General features: G+C 41.1%; 1 protein-coding gene across 7 annotated transcripts in view; it reads left to right on the forward strand.

The window, feature by feature from the left end:
- FUT8 (fucosyltransferase 8) overlaps positions 1 to 16,249 on the forward strand; it is a 241,304-nt gene extending 225,055 nt beyond the window's left edge. For all 7 annotated transcript variants that reach the window (XM_054027425.1, XM_054027426.1, XM_054027427.1 and 4 more), the window contains 2 exons: positions 6,512 to 6,662; positions 15,173 to 16,249. In XM_054027425.1, the coding sequence (XP_053883400.1) occupies positions 6,512 to 6,662; positions 15,173 to 15,490 (469 nt within the window). In that variant the 3' untranslated portion in view covers positions 15,491 to 16,249. The remainder of the gene's footprint in view (positions 1 to 6,511; positions 6,663 to 15,172) is intronic.
- Positions 16,250 to 22,248: the final 5,999 nt, after the last annotated feature.

Raw genomic sequence — 22,248 nt, forward strand, 5'->3', positions numbered from 1 at the left:
AGAAATAATGCGTACAGATAATCCAATATGAAGAAAGCTTTGAGATGCCAGTTTAAATTATTTTGCTTGATTTTCACAATCTGGTCCTTTGGCATTACGGTGAAGAGGAGTGATTGATAATTTCTTCAGAGAGATAGAGACCCTAAGGAATCCTGTATTATATGCTGATGCTTTTAACTAGCCAGAATATGACCTAAATTTAATTGAAGAGCTGACAGAATAATATAAGGTGATTCAAAATCAAATTCATGAAATGGAGGCTGACCAGATTCAGAAACATCTAGAAGCCTGGGGTTCCTGAACAAATGGAGACAGGAAAAAATGAGAGGTTCTCTTCTGAATAAACTTATGTAAATACAAGGGGCTAGAAGATTCCACTGTGTGCAGTGAAGCTCAAGCTAACAAGAAATTTAAATAGATTTAAAGTATGAAATGTGTTCTTTCTGTTTTAAGTCACAATTCTCTGTGGTATATAGAGCTGATAATGGTGGGGTTGAACACGGTAGGATTTCTGGGAACATTTACAGAAATTCACAAGTGTTCCTTTGAAAATCAACAAGTTATTTGGAATCTCTTCCACGAGAACTCACCTTCTTAAAAAGTGTTGATCCTGCTGTGAAGGAGTAAATGGGTTCTAAGTCTCTGAGATAGATGGCAGGTAACCCTATGCCTACAAAAGTGAGCTTGTTCTGTAGAAAGAGAGAATCTAGAACAGTGGTTCTCAAAGCCGGTTCATCGCTTGTTCAGGACAAGCCCCTGGCGGGCCGGGACGGTTTGTTTACCTGCCACGTCTGCAAGTTCGGCCGATCGCAGCTCCCATTGGCCGCGGTTCGCCACTCCAGGCCAATGGGGGCTGCGGGAAGCGGCGCGGGCCGAGGGATTTGCTGGCCGCCCTTTCCACAACCCCCTGGAGCGGCAAACCGCGGCCAGTGGGAGCTGTGATCGGCCGAACCTGCGGACGCAGCAGGTAAACAAAACGGCCCGGCCCACCAGGGGCTTTCCCTGAAGAAGCGGCAGAAAGGCTTTGAGAACCACTGATCTAGAATATATCTAAGCAGTACTAAAGTAAGAACGCTGGGGAGAAGGCTTGCGCTGAACTTCTAAGTTATTTTTACTTTTGTTTGTAACTAAAGCCAAATCCCAGGAAATGAGGTGAGGTTTTGACTCTACATGGTATGTGGACTTTGTTCTAGAATAGGCTGAGGAAAGTCACCTGCTCTTAGTGCTCCTGGTGACAAGAACTTGCAATTGGATGTGTCAGTATCATCACGTTACCGCCATAATATCATAGTAACATATCACACAGAATGTATGTTTAACTACAGGATATTCAACTTTCCATGGTCCTTTTGCAAGATGCCTTTGTTATGCTGTATAAGAAGGGATTGATAATTACAGTTATCTGGATTCTCAAAGTGATTTTGTGAGATTTGGCTTTTTATAAGTTCCACAAAAGTGTGGTGATGTACTATATATATCAAAAAGTTCAGATTACAGAGAAATTGTATTTTTTTTTCTGACAAATAAAATTAAAAATTATTGCTCTTGCTGTTTTTCTGTATAAAAGTATGCTGACAAGCTAAACTCACATTAGGAAAATAAATAAGATATATTTTAAACAATAATAGTATTATCTAGGGTTGTCAAGCGATTAAAAAAATTAATCGCAATTAATCACAGGATTAATCGCACTGTTAAACAATAGAATGCCATTATTTTAAATATTTTTGGATATTTTCTACATTTTCAAATATATTGATTTCAATTACAACACAGAATACAAAGTGTACAGTGCTCACTTTATATTTATTTTTGATTACAAGTATTTGCACTCTAAAAAAAAAAAAAAAAAAAAGAAATTGTATTTTTCAATTCACCTAATACACGTACTGTAGTGCAATCTCTTCATCATGGAAGTTGAACTTACAAATGGAGAATTATGTACAAAAAAACCTGCATTCAAAAATAAAACATTGTACAATTTTAGAGCCTGCAAGTCCACTCAGTCCTACTTCTTGTTCAGCCTATTGCTCAGATAAACAAGTTTGTTTACATTTTCAGGAGATAATGCTTCCCGCTTCTTGTTTACAATGTCACCTGAAAGTGAGAATAGGTGTTCGCATGGCACTGGTGTAGCCGGCGTTCCAAGATATTTACCTGACAGATGCACTAAAGATTCATATGTCCCTTCATGCTTCTACCATTCCAGGGGACATGCGTCCATGCTGATGATGGGTTCTGCTCGATAACGATCCAAAGCATTGCAGACCAACACATGTTCATTTTCATCATCTGAGTCAGATGCCACCAGCATAAGGTTGATTTTCTTTTTTGGTGGTTCGGGTTCTGTAGTTTCTGCATTGGAGTTCTTTTAAGTCTTCTGAAAGCATGCCCCACATCCCATCCCAATCAGATTTTGGAAGGCACTTCAGATTCTTAAACCTTGGGTTGAGTGCTGTAGCTGTCTTTTAGAAATCTTACATTGGTACCTTCTTTGCGTTTTGTCAAATCTGTAGTGAAAGTGTTCTTAAAATGAACAACATGTGCTGGGTCATCATCTAAGACTGCTATAATATGAAATATATGGCAGAATCCAGGTAAAACAGCAGGGGACCTACAATTCTCCCCCAAGGAATTCAATCACAAATTTAATTAACACATTCTTTTTTTAATGAGCATCATCATCAGGGAAGCATGTCCTCTGGAATAGTGGCCGAAGCATGAAGGGGCATATGAATATTTAGCATATCTGGCAAGTAAATACCTTGCAATGCCGGCTACAAAAGTGACATGCCTGTTCTCACTTTCTGGTGGCATTGTAAATAAGAAGAGGGCAGCATTATCTCCTGTAAATGTAAACAAACTTGTTTGTCTTAGCGATTGGCTGAACAAGAAGTAGGACTGAGTTGACTTGTAGGCTCTGAAGTTTTACATTTTTTTTTTTTGCTACATAACTGCACTCAAAAACGAATCTGTATTTGTAAGTTGCAGTTTCATAGTAAAGAGATTGCACTACAGTACTTGTATGAGGTGAATTGAAAAATACTATTTCTTTTGTTTATCATTTTTACTCTGCAAATATTTATAATAAAAAATAATATACACTTTGATTTCAATTACAACACAGAATAAAATATATATCAAAATGTAGCAAAACATCCAACATATTTAATAAATTTCAATTGGTATTCTATCAACAGTGTGATTAATCATGATTTAATTTTTTTGAGTTAATCGCATGAGTTAACTGCAATTTATCAACAGCCCTGGTATTATCATCTACTTTATTTTGAGCAGTAGTGCAACATTGGCAGAAGCTATTGGCCACAATGGGGAAGGCAAGAAGAAAAATATTGCTAGTTACAGCTCCTCTCTCTCTCGGACATAGATATGACCCCTATATCCTGTCATGCATGGCCCTGTCTATTTCTCTTCAGGAACAGCAGCAGCATCTCAAAATTGAGAGTTTCTTCCTTTTCTCATCTAACCTCCGCTTCCACGTTCCATGTATAACCAAGTCCACCTTTAAAACTGAGTCATTAACTCTGGAGTGTTTTCCATTAATATATTCATTTTTATGTTGAAACAAATGTTTCCTTCAAGACGCAAAATTCTAATTAAATCTCCCCCAAAGCCAGATGCTTCAAACAAGGTATTTAAGAGCAAATAAAACTCTCTCTTGTTTTGTGCAATCACAGCTGTTGTCGTTAGACAAAGGATTTTCCCTGTCTCAATGGCCACAGCTAATTAATTTCAGAGAGAAAAGCCTCCTTGCATATGACCTGTTTCACCTTTGAAGAAAATTACTCCAGTAGTTCTTATGTTGTGAAGGTTTAAATTAGGCATATTCCCACCAAATAGGGCTTGATATTTAAGTGTCCCCTGATGTACAAAACAAAGTGTGTTTGAAGATTCTAACTCGGGTTGGCAACCTTTCAGAAGTGCTGTGCCGAGTCTTCATTTATTCACTCTAGTTTAAGGTTTCGCGTGCCAGTAATACATTTTAACTTTTTAGAAGGTCTTTTTCTATAAGTCTATAATATATAACTAAACTATTATTGTATGTAAAGTAAATAAGGTTTTAAAAGTGTTTAAGAAGCTTCATTTAAAATTAAATTAAAATGCAGAGCCCCCTGACCGGTGGCCAGGACCCAGGCAGTGCAAGTGCCACTGAAAATCAGCTCACGTGCTGCCTTTGGCACGCGTGCCATAGGTTGCCTACCCCTGATCTAAATGGACGGTCCATGTAGATTTCGCCCTTTCTGGCTCCCATCTCTCCCTGCAATATTGATCCACACAAACACCCCAGATACTTTTCAAGTTCAGAAGACGGTAGCATGTAGCGACTGTACCGGCAACAGAGCGGGGGGCGGAGGGGAAACGGGGATGGTGGGGGACACTGCTACCATATAAAGGAGCATTAGGAGGTTCTTTCAAATGAACCTGTGCACCGAATACTCTTATTGACACCGTGCCTAGGGGAGTTTCAGCTTCTCCGTTTCGGTGATGCCAATGGCTCAGAGAAGCAGCTCAGCTGCAACTCCTGACATGAAACTGACACAGCAGGGACTGGAGCTCTCCGAAGCGGCCCTTAAGACCCAGGTCCCTGCTGCCCAAAAAAATCATATGGCTGCTTCTAGGGACCATTGCGCTCCCCACTGCCTTCCCCTTTGAGATGCAGATCCCCTGCGATGCAAAACCTACCCAGATCACTCCGCAGTTTACGCATTTTAAACCTGAACTCTCCTGGGGGCTGAAAGCTGCCCAGACGGGCGGCCACTCTCACCCGAGCTGAAGTGCCACTGTGTTACAATGCACAGACACAGCAAGAGCCTCCCTGTCTCCATCTGCTCTTTCCAGAGGCTGCAAAACCCCTCCAGCCCCACCGCTGCCCGGCTGGCTCAGGGGAGCCCGGGGGCACGGCCCCCTCCTGGGCTGATACAGTGACAGAGAAGGGGAGAGGAGAGTGGGAGCATGAGGCAGCAGTGAGGCCATGCAAAGAGGGGGGCCAGTTGCGACTCGCAGCGCCTTGCACCAGTTCAGGCTCCCCCTTTAAAGTCCAGGGGCCAGGAGAGAGTCGCACAAGCTGCTCATGCAGCATCTGGGAGCCCTAACACAGCTGCTTCCCAGAGCCCAGTCCCCACAGTGCTCCCCGAGCCCCATGGGCAGGGAATTCAGAACTCACATGCAAGATCACAGAGATGCTTTTCCGCTGCCCCGCGGGGAGAATCCCTGCCTGCCCTTCCTGGAGGAACTCCCTGTCGGAGAGCAGCGGGCTGAGTGAGGCCGGCATCCGGGACCCCAGACTGGCAGTGGGCTGAGCCGCTCAGCCTGCCGCCGCTCTGTGGTCCCAGCTGCCGGCCCCACTCAGCCCACTGCCAGCCTGGGGTCCCGGCCACTGGCCCCGATCAGCCCGCTGCCGGCCTGGGGTTTCTTTCACCTCAGCTGGCATCAGCTGGGACCTCACCTCACCTCAGCTGGGACCTCAGCTGGCATCAGCGTGCCATTAAAAATCGGCTCGCATGCCACCTTTGGCATGTGTGCCGTAGGTTGCCGAACCCTGTTCTAACTTCAGTCATGGTCCAAGCACTTGGAGCTAATCTCTCTTACTCTGAGCTGTGCTCAGCACAGGAGAAGGGAAGGTACTGAGAAAGCCAGTTATAGCACCTTGATTCTGGACCAGTAGCTGCTCTGGCCCCAGTGTTGAGGGCTGCTCTAAATTATGAACTCTTGATATTGTAGGTACCATTAATTCATATAACTAGATTGTTAACTATATGACTCAATTACTCACTATTTATTCTATTAATATCATACTTTATAGTAATTACAGGGTAATGTATTAAGTTATACATTTTGATAAATGCACTTAGTTAAAAAAATCCAATAATTGGCAGGTTAACGATATGGGGTATGCTTCACAATTACACTGTAACTGTGGTTGAACAGTGCTGTAATTTAAATCACTTCGTTATAAAATGCAACTGATTTTTTTCAGTTTCTGCTCTTTTGTTTATTTGATAGACCCGATCACCACTAATTGATTTCCATATGGAATGCTCTAATTAAAAGCCTCCAAGAAAGTATGGTAGTAAACATGGGTAAAAGTATACTAAAATCAAGACACAGTGCTATACTATCTATCTTAGGGTTTCATCCTGCTGCCCATTGGTGTAGTATCTGAGTGCCTTCCACATTAAATCAATAGACATAACAAAGTCCCTAGTCGACCACATGGAGTCTCTGGCACTGCTCCCTTTACAGGGTCAAAACTTTGCTTGGTGAAGGGCTTTTTTGGTGGTGGTGGACACGGGGAGGGTGGGAGAAGGTGGCCTTATGAGGGGGCAAAGGGGAGGACAGAGGGCTAAAATCCTAGATGGTCAAAAAGACAATGGTAAATTCCCTGTAAATGAGAATTGTGACTTAAAACTACTTGCTCTTATGCTTAGGCTGGTTTGTAAAATTTTAATTTTAAGGCTTTGATATTAATTGTAGATTATATCTTTACCAGATATCCAAATTATGAATTTATCAGTGATAACTCCATATCTTGGTCAGCTGGACTTCATAATCGATACACTGAAAACTCACTGCGGGGTGTTATTCTGGATATCCACTTTCTGTCTCAGGCAGACTTCCTGGTCTGTACATTTTCCTCACAGGTAAACTGCAATGTAACATCTAAATATACATTTCATCAGGTCAATTATTTTAAAAGTCTGAGTTGGTTTTTTTTTTTTACTTAATGCTAGCTGGTGCATCTACAGAACCATGTTCTCCGTGTTTTGTAGTGAAAATTTCAAGAAAGAATTAAAAGATTCTGTATCTTATTATCTGCATATTGAACTGTTAGCACTGGTTGATTACACCTTCTCCGCTGAAGTCAGCCATCGTAGTTGTTTAATGTACTTGGCTTAGTCAGGGCATTTAAAAGAAGCAGAAGGTAATTAGGCCTGTATAATACTCTATGATTTTTGCATACAGTCAGTATATAACCCGAATCTATCCTTTTCTGCGCTTCAGTGCGCTGATATTGAGAGGTTTAAACACCTCAGCCTTTGGCCTCAGTTGATTACTTTATAGGAATCAGAGGAGGGGAAAGGAAGAAATGTAATTCCTCTTCAGGGTCAATTACATTTCTATGAGGCCAGAAGCAGTACAGTAAATTTACAGTATCCATTGTAATCCACTAAGATTTGTTGTGCAAATAATTACATGCTATAGGCTTGTTTTCTTGAGTAGCTTTATGAAGCAATTCAGTCCAGTGAGAATATGAATAATACAATAGTTATTGTGGGTATTTTCTGTTCTATTACATGTACATATAATTTCAAGGATCATGATAAATTCTTAAGGATTTTAAAATACAAATAGTATAGTAAAAGCAGTGTTTTCTCACTGGTATTATGCTCCATCTGATCCAAAAGACATCAGTTTAGGCAGATGGAGGGTATAGTGAAAAAGCTAAAAGGTGTGATTAAAATCAGACAAAGGGCCTACTTCTGTCACTTATGCTCTTAAGTGCCAGTGCTGATCGGAAGAGAATTCAGTTGTGGATATTGTCTGCATAGGCCAACATGATTGTGTTATTACATTGATACACAGGCATAATACTAATGAGTGATGAAATCACTTTAGGAGGTGACTATGCTGCACAACCTCAAAAGACAGATGACCTTCTGCACGCTAACAATAATTAAACATACAATAACCACATATCCATATTAACACTAATACTAAAATAAATTAACTCTGACAGAAATAATCAAATTGCGGTAACAATTTATCAGAGCCAGCAGATAATAACTAAGTACAGAAAAGCCTCTCATCCCCAAATTATACCCCACAACATACCCTCAGACCTCCCGCAAAACCCGGTCAAACAAATGTTTTTTTCAGCCTATTCCAAAAGTCATCATATTCAGGCTATTCCAGACCAAGGCAGGATGAACTCCAAGAGCCCTAACCAAGAATATCTCATCAGTAGCACTCTCTCTTTTATAAAAAGGGCAATCCAACTTGAGTGTCTCCACTGACAACAGCTGTGGCAGTATGTCATGGAGGGAGAGGCAGTCCTCAGTTAGACAGGTCCCAGGCCCTTCTGAGCATTATAGGTCACGACAAACATCTTAAATGCTACACAGAGGACCAGAGGTAAACAGCGCAAATCTCAGTGCCATGTACTCCCTGCTAGATGCTCCACTCAGTGAGCATTCTGTAATATGTGAATATTATGCTGGTACAGAATATTTCTATTAAACAATAGCCATAAAATGGGTTGTTTTCCAAAATGAATGAACAGATATAATTTAACAGATAGAGATGGGTAGATGAGTTGCACAGAATATAAAAAGCTGTGGGATGGAATTCAAAGCTTCCCATTATATATATGCACATCATCTGCTGTGTATTTAACATTTCCTTGGGGTGGAAAGGTTTGCTTCTGCTACTAAGGTATTATAATTGACAAAATGGTATGGCCATTTATTTCAATATTTGTTTAAATGGCAGTTTTATACTGCAGCGAATGTCAACTTTCACTGTCAAGCATGAGGTTTTGCATGATGATCTTGCAAGAAGACATTATTAGTCTTTTTCAGCAAATTGATTCTTCCAGTCTATATTGTAGGGCTACTGATTTTTACAATTGCTAACATGCTGGAAATATCAAAAACATTTAATTCATTTATAAAGGGAACAGACTTTCATATAAAATGGTTGAACATCTCCTGTAGATGCTGATACTTGAGAGTAATGGTTGGTAAATGTGGGAACTGAGGACCATGTTGCTGGTCTACAAATTTCAATGATTGCAACTCTGCTGAAGCAGGCTGCTAAGGTAGCTTGGGCTCTGGTAGAATGAGCAATCACCCTACCTGATAGTTGTAATTTATTGATGATGTAAGAAATCTTGATATACGATCCATTTGGATATTGTAGAGGAGATTGGTCTATCTTTTGATGCATTCCCATATGCTATGAAGAGTCTAGGAGATTTTCTGAATGATCTTTTTCTACTAAGATAGTACAACAGGGCTCTTCTGACGTCTAGAGTATGTAACTTTGTCTCGTCTGGGGATGAGCAAGGCCTGGAAATAAATACAGGTATGTGTATATTTGATTAATATGAAAGAGCAAGATCATTTTAGGGATAAATCTAGGGTGAGGTTGTATAGTTACCCTGTCTGCATGGAATATTGTATTTGGTGGGTTAGACATGAACGCCTAGATCTCTCTCACTTTATGCGCAGAAATGATTGCCACCAGAAATGCCACTTTGCTTGATAAATGATGGAGGGAGCAAGATGACAGAGGCTCAAATGGAAGCTTCATAAATGAAGGAGGGACTAAGTTTAAGTCCCAAGAAAATTGTATTTGTATTATTGGTGGATACATGTGCAATAAGCCCATAAGAAATCTTTTGATTTCTCATAAATTGAATGAGAAAACACCAAAGAACCTTGAATAGGAGGATAAAAGGCTGCTAGGTGAACTTTGTTCGAGTTCAATGAAAGTCTTGACTGTTTTAGCAATAGAAGATAGTCCAGGATTAATGGAATAGATGCCTGAAGAGGATCAGATTGTTTTGACTGCATTCATAGGAAAAAAGTTCCCAAATACACTTTCCTAGTCTGGACTTCATGGGAATATTGAATAATGTTAACCAGAGAGTCTCCTGGCTGTGAGGTGAAGAGACATTGGCTCCAGATGGAGTCTGTGTCCTGAGTCTGGAGTGATTAAGTCCAGTAGAAATGGGAGAGCTATGAACTGATGATTGGAGAGATACCAAAACTGACACGGCCATGCTGGGGCCACAAGGATCATGAGGCCTGTCTGTGAGAATTAAAGGAAAAGCAGAAAATGCATAGCCCAGGTGATGTGACTAGGAGATTAGAAATTCATCTGCTAGAGCACCCTTACTCCGACCTCTCGAGCAAAACAGGGTGGTTTTTTTAGATCTGTTTTCAGAAATCTGTTTTTGGAAATCCCTATGTTTGGAAGATGTGTTTCAGCACTGACTCCTTTAGAGACCATTTGTGAGTCGATCAGCTTTTCCTGCTTAGTTGATCTGCCGGAGCATTTTATTCCCCTGGGACATGTATCACTATGAGATCTATGCAATGATTGATGCATCATTCCCAGAACAGAATGGCTTCTTGACAAAGGAGTCTGATTTTGCTCCTCCCCGGCTTTGGAGTTGTCAAAATCTGCACAGCTTGGTTTCTCAACAGTGATAGGAATGATTTTCAAGTGAAGCAAATCACTGTGAGCTTCAACATATTTATATGAGCTGATCGATCTGCAGAGTTCGATAGGTCATATATCTGGAATTGACCCAGCTCCACACTCCATCAGCTTCTGGATCCATCTGGTGACTAATATCTGGGTGGGAGATAATTCTACAAACATTGTCTGTCTCTAACCACCAACAGAGGGACAAGAGATTTGACCGAGGGATCATGACTTGCCAGTTCATGCTGTAAGTGATTGGATGATAAACTGGTCTAATCCAAGAATTAAGAGGCCTCAGTCTCAATCTGGCAAAAGGCATCACTTGGAGTCTAGGAGAGTTGGAGTTAGCATCACCTGGAGTCTAGGAGTCTAGTGTTGGTACGGCTTTAGCTGAGATTTCTTTAGATTCATTTTCAGTCCTAAAGTCTGATTCTGTGCCAGTAGGTCTCAAACTTTTTTACTGGTGACCCCTTTCACATTGCAAGCCTCTGAGTCTGACCCCCCTTATCAATTAAACACACTGTTTAATATATTTAACACCATTATAAATGCTGGAAGCAAGCGGAGTTTGGGGTGGAGGTTGACAGCTCACGACCCCCCATGTAATGACCTCGTGACCTCCCTGAGGGGTCCTGACCCCCAGTTTGAGAACACCAATCTAGCCCCTGGGTCTGCAGAGTGTAAGGTAGCTTGAAGAGAGGTTCTGATGGTGAGATGATCCTCTGACCAAATTGATTTAAACTCCTCTATTAAGTCAGGAGGTACCTTGTTGGAAGAAATAACTCTGCTTTGTCCCACTGAATATAATTTTATTTGGTCACCATGGCTAAGTAGTCTTATGATTCTAACTTTAAGCCAAGCCAGGGCATCTACTTTCTACCCAAAGAGATCTAATTTTTTTTATCTTTATCTCAAGGGGCAGTTGGGTACACTTGTTTGGATTGTTCATTCACTGCAGTGACAACAAGATGAAGGAGGGTGATGGATGTGAATAGAAATATTCAAATCCCAAAGGGGAGGACCTGATACTTTCACTCAGCTCTTTCTGCAGTTGCTGAAATAGATACTGGAAGGGCTAATCTAGTCTGTGGACAGTTGTAAAATATTAAATAAGTTGCATGTCCTTGGAACTAACTCCAAGGGAAGTTCTAGAGCCTCTGACATTCTTGTTAAGAATGCCTGATATATTTTAAACTCATCTGCCCATGAAGGTGCAGCAGTTTCACTTGGTGTAGAGAAATCTGCAGGTGGAGAAGGGTTATCCTGTGTTTCTCCGTCCTCTTCCTCAGGTAGAGGTTGAGATTAGGTACTCTTTTGAGGCACCAGAGGAAGAACAGAAATTGGATGGCTAACCTGAAGAGGTACATGAAGGGAAGCCAACTAATTACTGGCTGGTCTTGAATGTTGAGGCCAGGGAGGCAAATAAGGCCATGGCTGAAATCTATATGGATAAGGAATAAAGTCTGGATCTTAAGAAAGGGTTCTAAGCATAGAGTCAGTGAGGTAATTTTCTCGGTAATAGTCCCTAGCTTGAGAGAGAACTGAAGATGGATGACAATCTGATGATTGGTCCTGAATGGGTGCTTGAGAGGCGGATGAAGAGTCCTGCAAGTGTGGATCTGCACTTGAGGGTGCTACCAGATTTTTTGGAGTAGGCACTTTGACCAGACTATGGGTCCTGGGATCCAGATAAATTCTCATGACAGGAACCCTGGGATGTTCCCATGAAGTCAGTGATGTAGTTGGTAAGAAAAATAATCCAGGAACGGAGACCATAACTCCACGGTAACTCTGATGTCATTTCTAAAAGTAGTGATTGAAGACGATTCCTACACTAATTGAGAGGGAGAGGAAGCTGACATGTCCTCCTTATCTGCAGAAAATCACTTCGGCACTCCAGGGGTTAATGAGGTTTCAGGCATCCTCTCAGCCAGTACCGAGGGATAAGACTGTGTACATTCCAGTGCCCGAGCCCCTGACCGCACCATGGAGTGCGTGTGGTGCAGTTGCTGTACTGAGGACGCCCACGCTGAAGAGTCTGTCCAAGATCTCTTCAAAGTCAGAGCTGTTACAGGGTGAGGATCTGGTGGTGTCACCTTCAGTCTTAATGCTGACCTCCCAGATGCCGTCTTAAGTGGTTCTTTCAGTACCCACTGTCACAGTTCAGAGAAACTGCACCTGTATTTCCACAGGATATATAATCCAACAAGGGCACCCACTCTTAGGCTTCCAGCTCCCCAGACATCACCTCTCTTGGGTGGAGACATGCATTTCTCTCCCTTCTGACCTGGGTATTTCCAGACTGCAGAGTTCCCTGCCTACACTGTGAGTTCCCCAACAAGGGCTCTGGCAGGTGATCAGTCCTTCAAACCCCACCAAGATGTTTTTCTGTGATCACAAGTTCATAACAGTTCTTAGCTCAGAATAAGTACCCCCATGAAGCTGAGTCATTCTTTTATGCAGTTTGAGCGTCTGATCTTGTCCTCATATAACAGATGATCATCTTTTCTTAGAAACCACACTTAACTTCGTCTAGCAAACTGTTTGAGAGTCCTTGGAAGCTCATAACACTTCCGAGGTATTACATTAGCCATGTTTCTCTTCCCTAGAGAGGTTACATACAATCCCACAATATTACACACACATTTGCATTTTTAATACAATACAATACAACTCCTAAGATACTGAAATTTTAATTTAATAAGGTTTGTCTAGGATATTGCAGGAAATTGGCTTATCTGTCACACCTTTGGGTCTGTCTGAAGAACTTCACCTCATCCTGGCTGAAGAACTGCTGGAGTAGTCCTTGACTCTCTGGGCAGCAGAAGTGCCTGACAGCTCCAGCCATTGAGTCTTAGTGTAACCTCCCTCATTGCTGGAAGACTCAATGACTGGGTCACCAAATGTAGGTCAGAGACTCCTTGTAACTGTAGTAAGTCAGAGTCTGACTAAGGTGTCACAGGTTTTCCATTAAAAAGATCCTCAATCTATGTTCTCTGGACCTCTTGAGTCAGGGCCGGCTCTAGTTTTTTTGCCACTCCAAGCAAAAAAAAAAAAAAAAGGGGGGGGACGGGGACGGCTGGACTGTCGAAGCAAAAAAAACCCCAAAACGGCAGCTGCAGGGAGCGCGGTCAAGGCAGCTCGCAGGGGGATGAAGGGTGGTGCCCGCCCGCTCCTTCTGCCTGTGGGCAGCCAGGCGCTGCAGCCCACTCGCATCCGGGCGAAAGGGGCTCCCCCCTTCGGCCTTGGGGTGCCTCTCCCAGCCGGGCATGTGGAGCCCCCGGGGGCTGCAGGAGGTGCTGGCTCAGCTGCTCCTTTAAAGGCGGCTCAGCTGGGCTGGGCTCAGAGCAGCGCAGGAGGCAGAGGCCGGTGCAGGTGGCGGGGAGTGGCGCGTCCTGGGGAGTCCGGCGGCATGGTGAGCGGTGGGGATTGCTAGTTCCTGCCCCCCCAGGCCGGGATCCGTGCCCCTGCAGGGCTGGGCTGGGACTGGCGGAGTGTGGGAGCCGGCCGGGGGCTCCGGAGCTGTGGAATGGCCTGCCAAAGCGCAAAAAAAAAAAAAAAAAAAAGAACCGGCTGGAATGTGCCACCCCAAGATTAGCCAGAATGCCACCCCTTACAATGTGCTGCCCCAGGCACATGCTTTCTCGTCTGGTGCCTGGAGCCGGCCCTGCTCTGAGTGCTCTTCTTAAATGCTCTAGAGATAGCACACTTTGAGGGGATGTGAGATTCCGGTAAGCAAAAAAGATAATGGTTGTGTCCGTCCATGAGGGAAATAACTTTCCTGCAACAAGGGCAGGACTTGAAGCCTGAAATTGACAAGATAACTGACTAGCCTCACTGACTGCACTAAAGCAACAACTATCTTTTTTTTCTTTAACTAAGTAGCTAATAATTAATAACTTAGTTAACTTCTAAACTCCTGTGCAAGGAGTGCTTCCCCGCCATAAGTGAGAGCCACATGCACCGGAACTCGAAGAAGAACTGTCTTTTGTTCAGATTCTGATCTTGGCCATGTGTTGGGATAGCTGGGAGATCGTGATATTTTTATATGAGGTAAAGGAGACAGAACTGGGTGTCATTTGCATGCTATTAGCATGTAGAACATGGTATCTCACAATCCTGCCCAATGGTTTCATGCAGAAGTTAAAAAAGATAGGAGAGAAAATTGAGCTTTGTGGGGTACCAGAGGTGAATGCTCTGGAGGAGAAGGAATGTGGTGGAGTCATTAGCAATTGCAAGAAAGGATTAGAAGTATTTGAGTGCTTTTCCATTATTCCTTACTATGTCGCTGAGATGAAACAGTGGTATTCAGTGATATCAAAAGCCATAGACAGTCCCAGGAGTGTAGGCCTGGACATCCTCTGTGGACAGGACAGGTGTCATTCATCAGCACCACCAATGCTGACTCTATTCTAGGACCTGACTTGAAACTTACTGAGAGTGGTCCAGAATATTGACAGTGGATAAGTAAAGCCCTTGATTAATGTTTTGTTTCAGTAAAAACTCTAAATCCCGGGGGGGGATGGAAACACTGATTTTCAAGGTTTTCTATGTAGAGCGATGACACATTTTACTTGTTGCTTTATTTCAAATTATTGTTAAAAGAAAAAAAAGACAAAGCTAAACTGTGATTATTTATAAATCCATGATTTTTTCAGCTTTCATCTCTTTATTGAAAAGTGCAAAGTTTTCATTTTCTTTTTTCCCAAATGTGATGTTAAGAATTCTAACAGCAGAGTTGCATGGTATTTGTTAGCAAGCATACAGTATTTTTCACATATACCATTTAAAGAACTTGGGAGTTTAAGCTGGACATTCTAGTGCTTGAACTTCTTTTGTGTGCAATGTAGCTATGGGGTGTAGGTTGTTGACTGTTGAATGTTGTGTTGAGTTAGAGACATACTGCACTGATGGCTTCTTTTCTGTTTTTATTTGCAAGGTTTGTCGAGTTGCCTATGAAATCATGCAGACTTTGCATCCAGATGCTTCAGCACATTTCCACTCTTTGGATGATATCTACTATTTTGGAGGACAAAATGCGCACAACCAGATTGCCATTTATGCCCACCATCCACGAACTGCTGATGAAATCCCCATGGAACCTGAAGATATAATTGGTGTGGCTGGAAACCATTGGGATGGTTACTCTAAAGGCATCAATAGGAAATTAGGGAGAACAGGCCTGTACCCATCTTACAAAGTAAAGGAGAAAATCGAGACGGTCAAGTACCCTACATACCCAGAGGCTGACAAATAGAACAAAAGAAGGAGGGTTGTCACTCACTCTTAATTCTAATTGGTTTGAACCAACCAACATACAGAAGGCTTATATGGGATTTGAATTCACATTTTAACATGTAGTTAAAATGAAAGCCTTTAGCATTCAGACTGAATAAGAAGCTTGGAGTAAATGGACAGGCCATTATTTGAACTTTGTGATGAACTTTTTTTTTGTTATATGCACTCTTACACATGCGTGTGCACACATCCTCCCAGGAAAACTGTTGTTTTATACTATTTGTCTCTTTCAAGATTTGTCCCTATCATTAGTCATACGTGAGCTTTGTGCTCTCTTCTTTGCCATTAATTGACTATAATACTCAGACTTACAACACTGCCATATTGTGTAATTTGAGTGACATGAACATATTTTGTATGTACGGAATTTACAACATGGTGCCTATATTTGAAAGATCTGTGACATTTTCAGAAGAGCCATGCCCAGTTCCACTGATAGGCAAGAATTGATCTTTAACTGGTCTTGTCACGAGCGGTGAACTTGTTCCAACCAACAGATTAAAAAATCAGACTAGATCTTTTTTCTTTACAAGAGTCATTTAAAAGAAACAATTCCATTGATTAGTTCACCTCATTAATAATAAAGGATACATTCAAACAATAAAATATTCACTGTCTGTTAGGAACTTTTGTAAACAATGCCATGAACAGATTCTTTAGTACTGTATGTTTCTGGACATTGTCTTTGATAACAAAAAATAAATTTAAAAAACAAGTAGCTGGAGTTTTATATATTTTTAAATATTCATTGCTCAGTTGAATAACTGCCAATGGGTCACTGTTTCTCAAGGACTTCTACGGAGAATGGATTTCAGCAGAAAGGCTTCAGTGGTTCAGAATTTCTTGTCGATATCTTTTTCTCTAAGTCTCCAACTTTCCATCTTCTCTATTTCTCGTCTGAAATATCAAGTTCTGTTAGGGAATTATAAACATTAATTTATTATTTTGGCATTGAATGCAATAACTTTGAAATGTAAGTAAAATATGACATATTGCTTATAGTACTTGTCAGCAAATATATCGTTTCAAAAGGTTAAGCTCCTCTGTATCATAGCCAGACTTCCCTTTTGCTCTAGTGTGTTTGAGAGAAATCCTAAAGCTAATGGACTTGTGGGACTAAGCTGGCCTGTTCCCATTTAACAGTTCTTTATTTTGGAGCCACAGAATTAATTCTATGTTAGGCAGTTTCCTAGGTGATTTTGATAGTCTCCCCACTAATTTAGCAAAATTTCTGGCCTGGTTTTTCACATGCACAGTCTGAGGCTAGAAGAGAAGTTTTTTTCTTAAGTTTGAGGGAGATGAACAAAGCTATTTGGAATTAGAAGACTTGGAAAAATTGTTATTTTTTAAATTTTTCAGAAATAACTCCTTTGTCTTTTGATCTCAAAGTGAAAATTAGTGAATAGCTATAGTTTTAACTTTTTGGGGATCCTTATTTTTTTAGTTATTTCTCAATACATATTGTAATTGCTATACAATATTTTTAGATTTTGTAAAATAAGTGTATACTGCTATAGATTTTCTAAGCTCTTTGCTTACAAATGCAGACTTTATAAGCTTCCTACCCATCACTTGGAGATCAGTGCAGAAATAATTTCACAAATGAACTAAAATACGAAGATTCCTGAGGCGTGAGGTAAGTCAAATAAAAATATCAGCCAAAGGACAAGGCAGCTGAGACTCCATGACTTCCCGCTGCCCCACTCATATGCTTTCCAGAGATCTATTTCCTTCAAGAGTACCAATTAATAAGTTCCCCAGATAAAACAGCCAAGACTCAATTCATTTTAGATTAAACAAAATAAATACTACAGACTTGAGTCACAGTTGCCATAAAGCCCTTTTACACTACCACAGTGGTAAAGAGCCCAGGGCTAAATGAGAATCAGGCCCCGTAGTAAAGTTACATAATAATTATAAATTTTACTTGGTCTGATAAAGTCTTAGTTTTGCAGAAGTCCATTTTGTTTTTCTGTATCAGAACTCCAAGTCTGACATATCCCTATAAAGACAGAATCGTTGGCATAACCCCCCCCCCCCCCGCCGTCTAGTTATAATTCATGTACTCTTTGATACAAGCTAGTGTTTTAATTCCTCTCCTTTTAATTTATTTTAATATATAACTGCATAATTTCCTTCTTTCCTATTATATATGTAATATGCTTATTATTAGATTTGGGCAAAGTTTTTTGGCCAAAACTTTTTTCACCCAAAAAATGCAGATTCAGATCAACCAAAACATTTTGTGAATTTGTGCCGATTTTGCTAAATTGTTTCACTAGGGGAAAAAACAATTTTGAAAAAAATCAAAATGTTTTGTTGCAACATTTTCAAAATTAAATGTTTCAGTTTTTTTATTTGAAACAACTTTTTGCTTCAAAATTTACTTCAATTTTATTTTAAAAATTTCAAAAAAATTTAAAGTTCGATTGAAACAAAATGTTTTGTTCAACCTAAAATGATTTTTTTTCCAGAATGATCAGTAAACCAAAAAATCAGTTATTCACACAGCTCTACTTATTATATCTTCTGTAATAATTTATTTTCCATTGTACCTAGTTATAGTTATTTCTTTCTAAAGGGAATCTTCTTTCCAACTAGGCTAACAAACTTTTTTCACATATTTTTCAGTTACGTAGCCTTATGTATTGCCAAAGATTGCAGCCCTGAGGCTTCTCTAAGGTATATAGGGAACCGAACTGCACCCTCACCCCCAGCTGTCCTAGTCCCATTGACAGCTAATTGTATTGCACAGGACAGCTAACTGTATTGCACGGGATTCCCCAAGGCTTTTCTGCCAGTGCCCTCACCACCTCCCTAGTGAATTGTTAGGCATTATGGATTTGTTCATATGGGAAGATATTTCCCCTCCAGGAGAAAACCCTAGATTGCCAGACAAATTTTGTCTTCCTGTTTCAATTGCTCAGAAAAGAAGCCTAAGCTTTCTTCTTTGAGGAAAGTTACTCCATGGTGGTCAGGAAGTTCCCTCCCATGTTTAAAACTTGTTCTAGTTTTCTTTGGACTCCTGGGTTCTCTTCCATTGTCTCTTGTCGTTATCTTCTCAATTTCCTCCAGCATCCACTTCTCACGATAGTGGTCAGCTTTCCCGTTATCCCAGATCAAAAGCATTTTTTTAAACTTGAAATAGCTGAACCAGTTTATAAAACCTCAGAAAATGAAAACAGAATCCTTTAGATCCACTCTACTTGCAGAGGGACAGGGAGTTTTACTGGCATCAAGTGGACTTGTGAATGCCAGTCTACGCAATCCATTTTCAATGCTGCTCTTTTCCATTTGGCTTAATATTTGCCCCAAGTGTGTTCATATAAGTAATGTTGCTCATATCAGCAACCTTCCCACAAGAGAATTTGGTGTAATTCCTTATTTGGTGACTGTTTTTTGGGCAGGACACTCTTGGTACCAGCAATAGTACTGGGGAGCACCAGCTTTGTTCAATTTACTTGTTTTCATATAGAACAAAAATAAATCTAATTAAAAGAAACACACCAATAGAGTACAGATTACGTCAGATGCCTGTCTGTAAGGAACTCACCCCAAAGCCCATGAAGCACACAGAGCATGGTCTCTTAAGGGAAAGAAAAATCCACAAAAATACCCAAAATGCGAGCAGTTGGGTTATCCTTCATAGTATCCTGAAGGCTAATCTGGTTAAAGCATGTTTTCATAAAGTCTGATGACACTGCAGTAATTGAACCATCTTGTTCTCCCTCCTCATGGTTTTTTCTCACGGGATACAGCTATATAGACCTCAGTATCTGGGGTCACTGAAATCCCATCCCCTCTTACTACCTCAGAGACGATAGTGCAGGCTCCCAGCCGACCGGGCTTTCCACAAGATAGGGAAGCAGAGTAGGCTAACATATCTTTGCAAGCAGCAGGAATCAAACTGGAGAAGCAGAAGAAGAAGAGGGAGCCCTAGAAAATGGGGACTGCCTGGATGGTTTTTGGCTGTCTTGTCTGTCAGTGGGTGAAGAGGAACCCAGCATACATGCCGTCTCAACCACGCCACAGACAATTAATTAGCCAGTAAATGGGAATATAATTTGTCTATCCACTTGAGCATATTATTGGAGAATGGACTGTGGCAATTTGATAATGTTAAATATGTAGTTACTTTGTAACATCTATAAAATTTTTATTTGATTTCACTTGAGAGTAGAGTTAGTATACCGAAGCGACGAGTTAAAGCATGTGGAATTAAACTGACACAGGCAGTGATCCTTCCTGGCTCAGAAGGAGTTTATAGTGCTCTGGCATATTTTTTTTTTAAATAATTTTTGCTTGTGAATAAATATCAATTCTGTAAAACTAGACAAATCCCTTAAGGCTGAGCTAACTGCCTGAATTTTTATCTGTGCCTCCCTGGAAATTATATGGTGTCATGGGGTCTATCAGGCCTCTTTGCTTGCTGCTTGGGCCATCAGCGCCCTTACACCCACCTGTTCAAGCCAGCTACCAACCAGACTTCCTCCAGAGGCCTTGAAGGGCCAGGAGGAGACACTGATCAATCGGGACCCTGCAGGCTAGTTAAGAAGGCTTGCCTGTTACTTCTCGGGGGCAGGGCTGGGTGAGATTGGGACAGAGAAGGAGCTGCTCAGGTCTAGTCCAGAATGTCAGGGCAGTGCCTTTAAGTGCTGCAACTAAACATCTGCCCTTAAGGTTTTGTTTTGTTTTGTTTATTTACAGATTCAGGCAGCCAAATTCTGAGTTAATTTCTATTTAACTGCGTAAACAGTGGTACTGGCCACGCTGCTCCAAGCAGGCAGCCAAAACTTGTGGATGAAGGCAGGGAGTGCCTTCCGTACCATGATGCAGAGCAGCCCCACCTGTGACACAGTAGCTGGAATTAATAAACCTTTACATTGAGGGTTTGGAATTCCTGAATATAGGAGTTTTTGCTTGAAAGGCTTTTGTTTATGTAATAGAGACATTTTCTAATGTTACAAAAATTAAAAATTACCAAGAGGTTCCCTATATGCATGTATGCTGTTTTTCTGCCACTTTAGCTGTAAAACAGGCACAAACATATTAAGATACAGGGGAACAAGTCTGAAGCATAATTTTATTTTGTAGTATTTTGCTTTATTTCCCTTAGGTTAATATTCTACATAGCTATAAATCTGATATTTATAATGCACCCTTTGCCATGGTAGGTGGCTGTCAACAAAATTATAAAAAACAGTCGGTCTCAGGAGCTCTGTCCCTTCCTGTTATGCCTGCGAGCTTTGTTAGTTTGTTTTCGTGTTTTTAAAACTAAGCTTTGGAGTATGTGACATGCGTTTTGAGTGAAGTGGGCCAGGCCTTTCTATGAAGGTTGTGGGGAAGACTTTTGAGAACAGATAAGTGGCTCATTCAGCTCTGAAAGCAGAAATCTACTGCCAAGGGCCAAAAACTGAAGAAGTCTTGTTCTGTGACCTTCAACCTGGTACCATCAGCTTCAGAATCCCTACTGCACTCATCTGTTGTGGAAAGTGAAGCAGTGCCTGATGTCACCAGGACTCAGCTATTTGAGGGCTTTGAATGTCAAAACCAAGAAATGGATAGATTACTGGACAGGGCGCCAATATGTGGAGCTTTGGAGGGATATACAGTTGTCACCTCTGTTTCTTAATAGAGAGTGTGTTGACCTAGCTAGAGCTTACTCAAAGCCTCCACTTTCATTTTCAGGCATAGCACATTGCAACAGTCTATCCTGGAGGTAGCAAATGTATAGATCACTATGGTCATTTCCACATCTAGTAGGAAGAGATGAATCAAAGATGGAGAGCCCTGTGTCTGCCACTGTCACTATTTGGGTATCTAAGAGTAATAGAGTTGGTTATGGCCCAAGATTGTGTATTCACCTTGACAGAGGACAAATGCCCTCAAATGAGGCTTGACATTATAGATATGGCTAATTCTTCAAAATGTTTTCCTCTTCCTACCAACATTGCCCCAGGTGTGTTTTAACCAGTTGCACTTTATCTAGGAGCTTCTCTTATCACAGGTGCTGGGATAGCTGGGAGATGGTGTTCTCTATACTTAAGATGAAAAACATTTAGAGCTGGGCTTTGTCAGCATGTGGCTGGTGTTGGACACCATAGTGTATCATGATCTCCCACATTCTGCTACACCCACCTCTCACTTTCTTCATTCTGCCAATGACAACAACTTCAGATCCCACTTTACTTCCTTGCCTCACGCCTGTGTCTATGCATTATTCCAAACTGTCCTTTGTGCTCTGAATGCCCTTCCCAAACCACCGCTCTTTCTTCATTCAAATGTCTCTAAAAAGAGGTCTGCATATACATTTAAATTATCCATCAGTTTTTTCCCCAGTGCATTCTTTATTCTGTATGTCTCTCTTTTAGATTGCCAGGTGTTTGGTGCGGGGGATATCTTTATTTTGTGTATTGTACAGTGCTGAGCACACTGTCCACACTAAACAAACCATAATCAGAGGAAATAAAATCATTCATAGGCAACTGAAGAAACTCTAGTAGATGGTGGAACAAGCTTAATGGGTAATTTAGGCCTCTGTCCAGACTCAGAAATACAAGGCGATATCTAAATTCTCTTGTAAATAATAAATGCTTGGAAGATTACGCTGAGACATGCCCAGGGTTAGAATTTTTTTCTGAAAATTTCCAGTTTTGGTTAGTTAGCTCAACTGAGCAGCAGCTTCTTGCTAAGAAACCAGTTGAAATCAGTTTCTGC

This window comes from Malaclemys terrapin, chromosome 4, assembly GCF_027887155.1.
Source record: "Malaclemys terrapin pileata isolate rMalTer1 chromosome 4, rMalTer1.hap1, whole genome shotgun sequence".
Classification (NCBI taxonomy): Eukaryota; Metazoa; Chordata; order Testudines; family Emydidae; genus Malaclemys; species Malaclemys terrapin.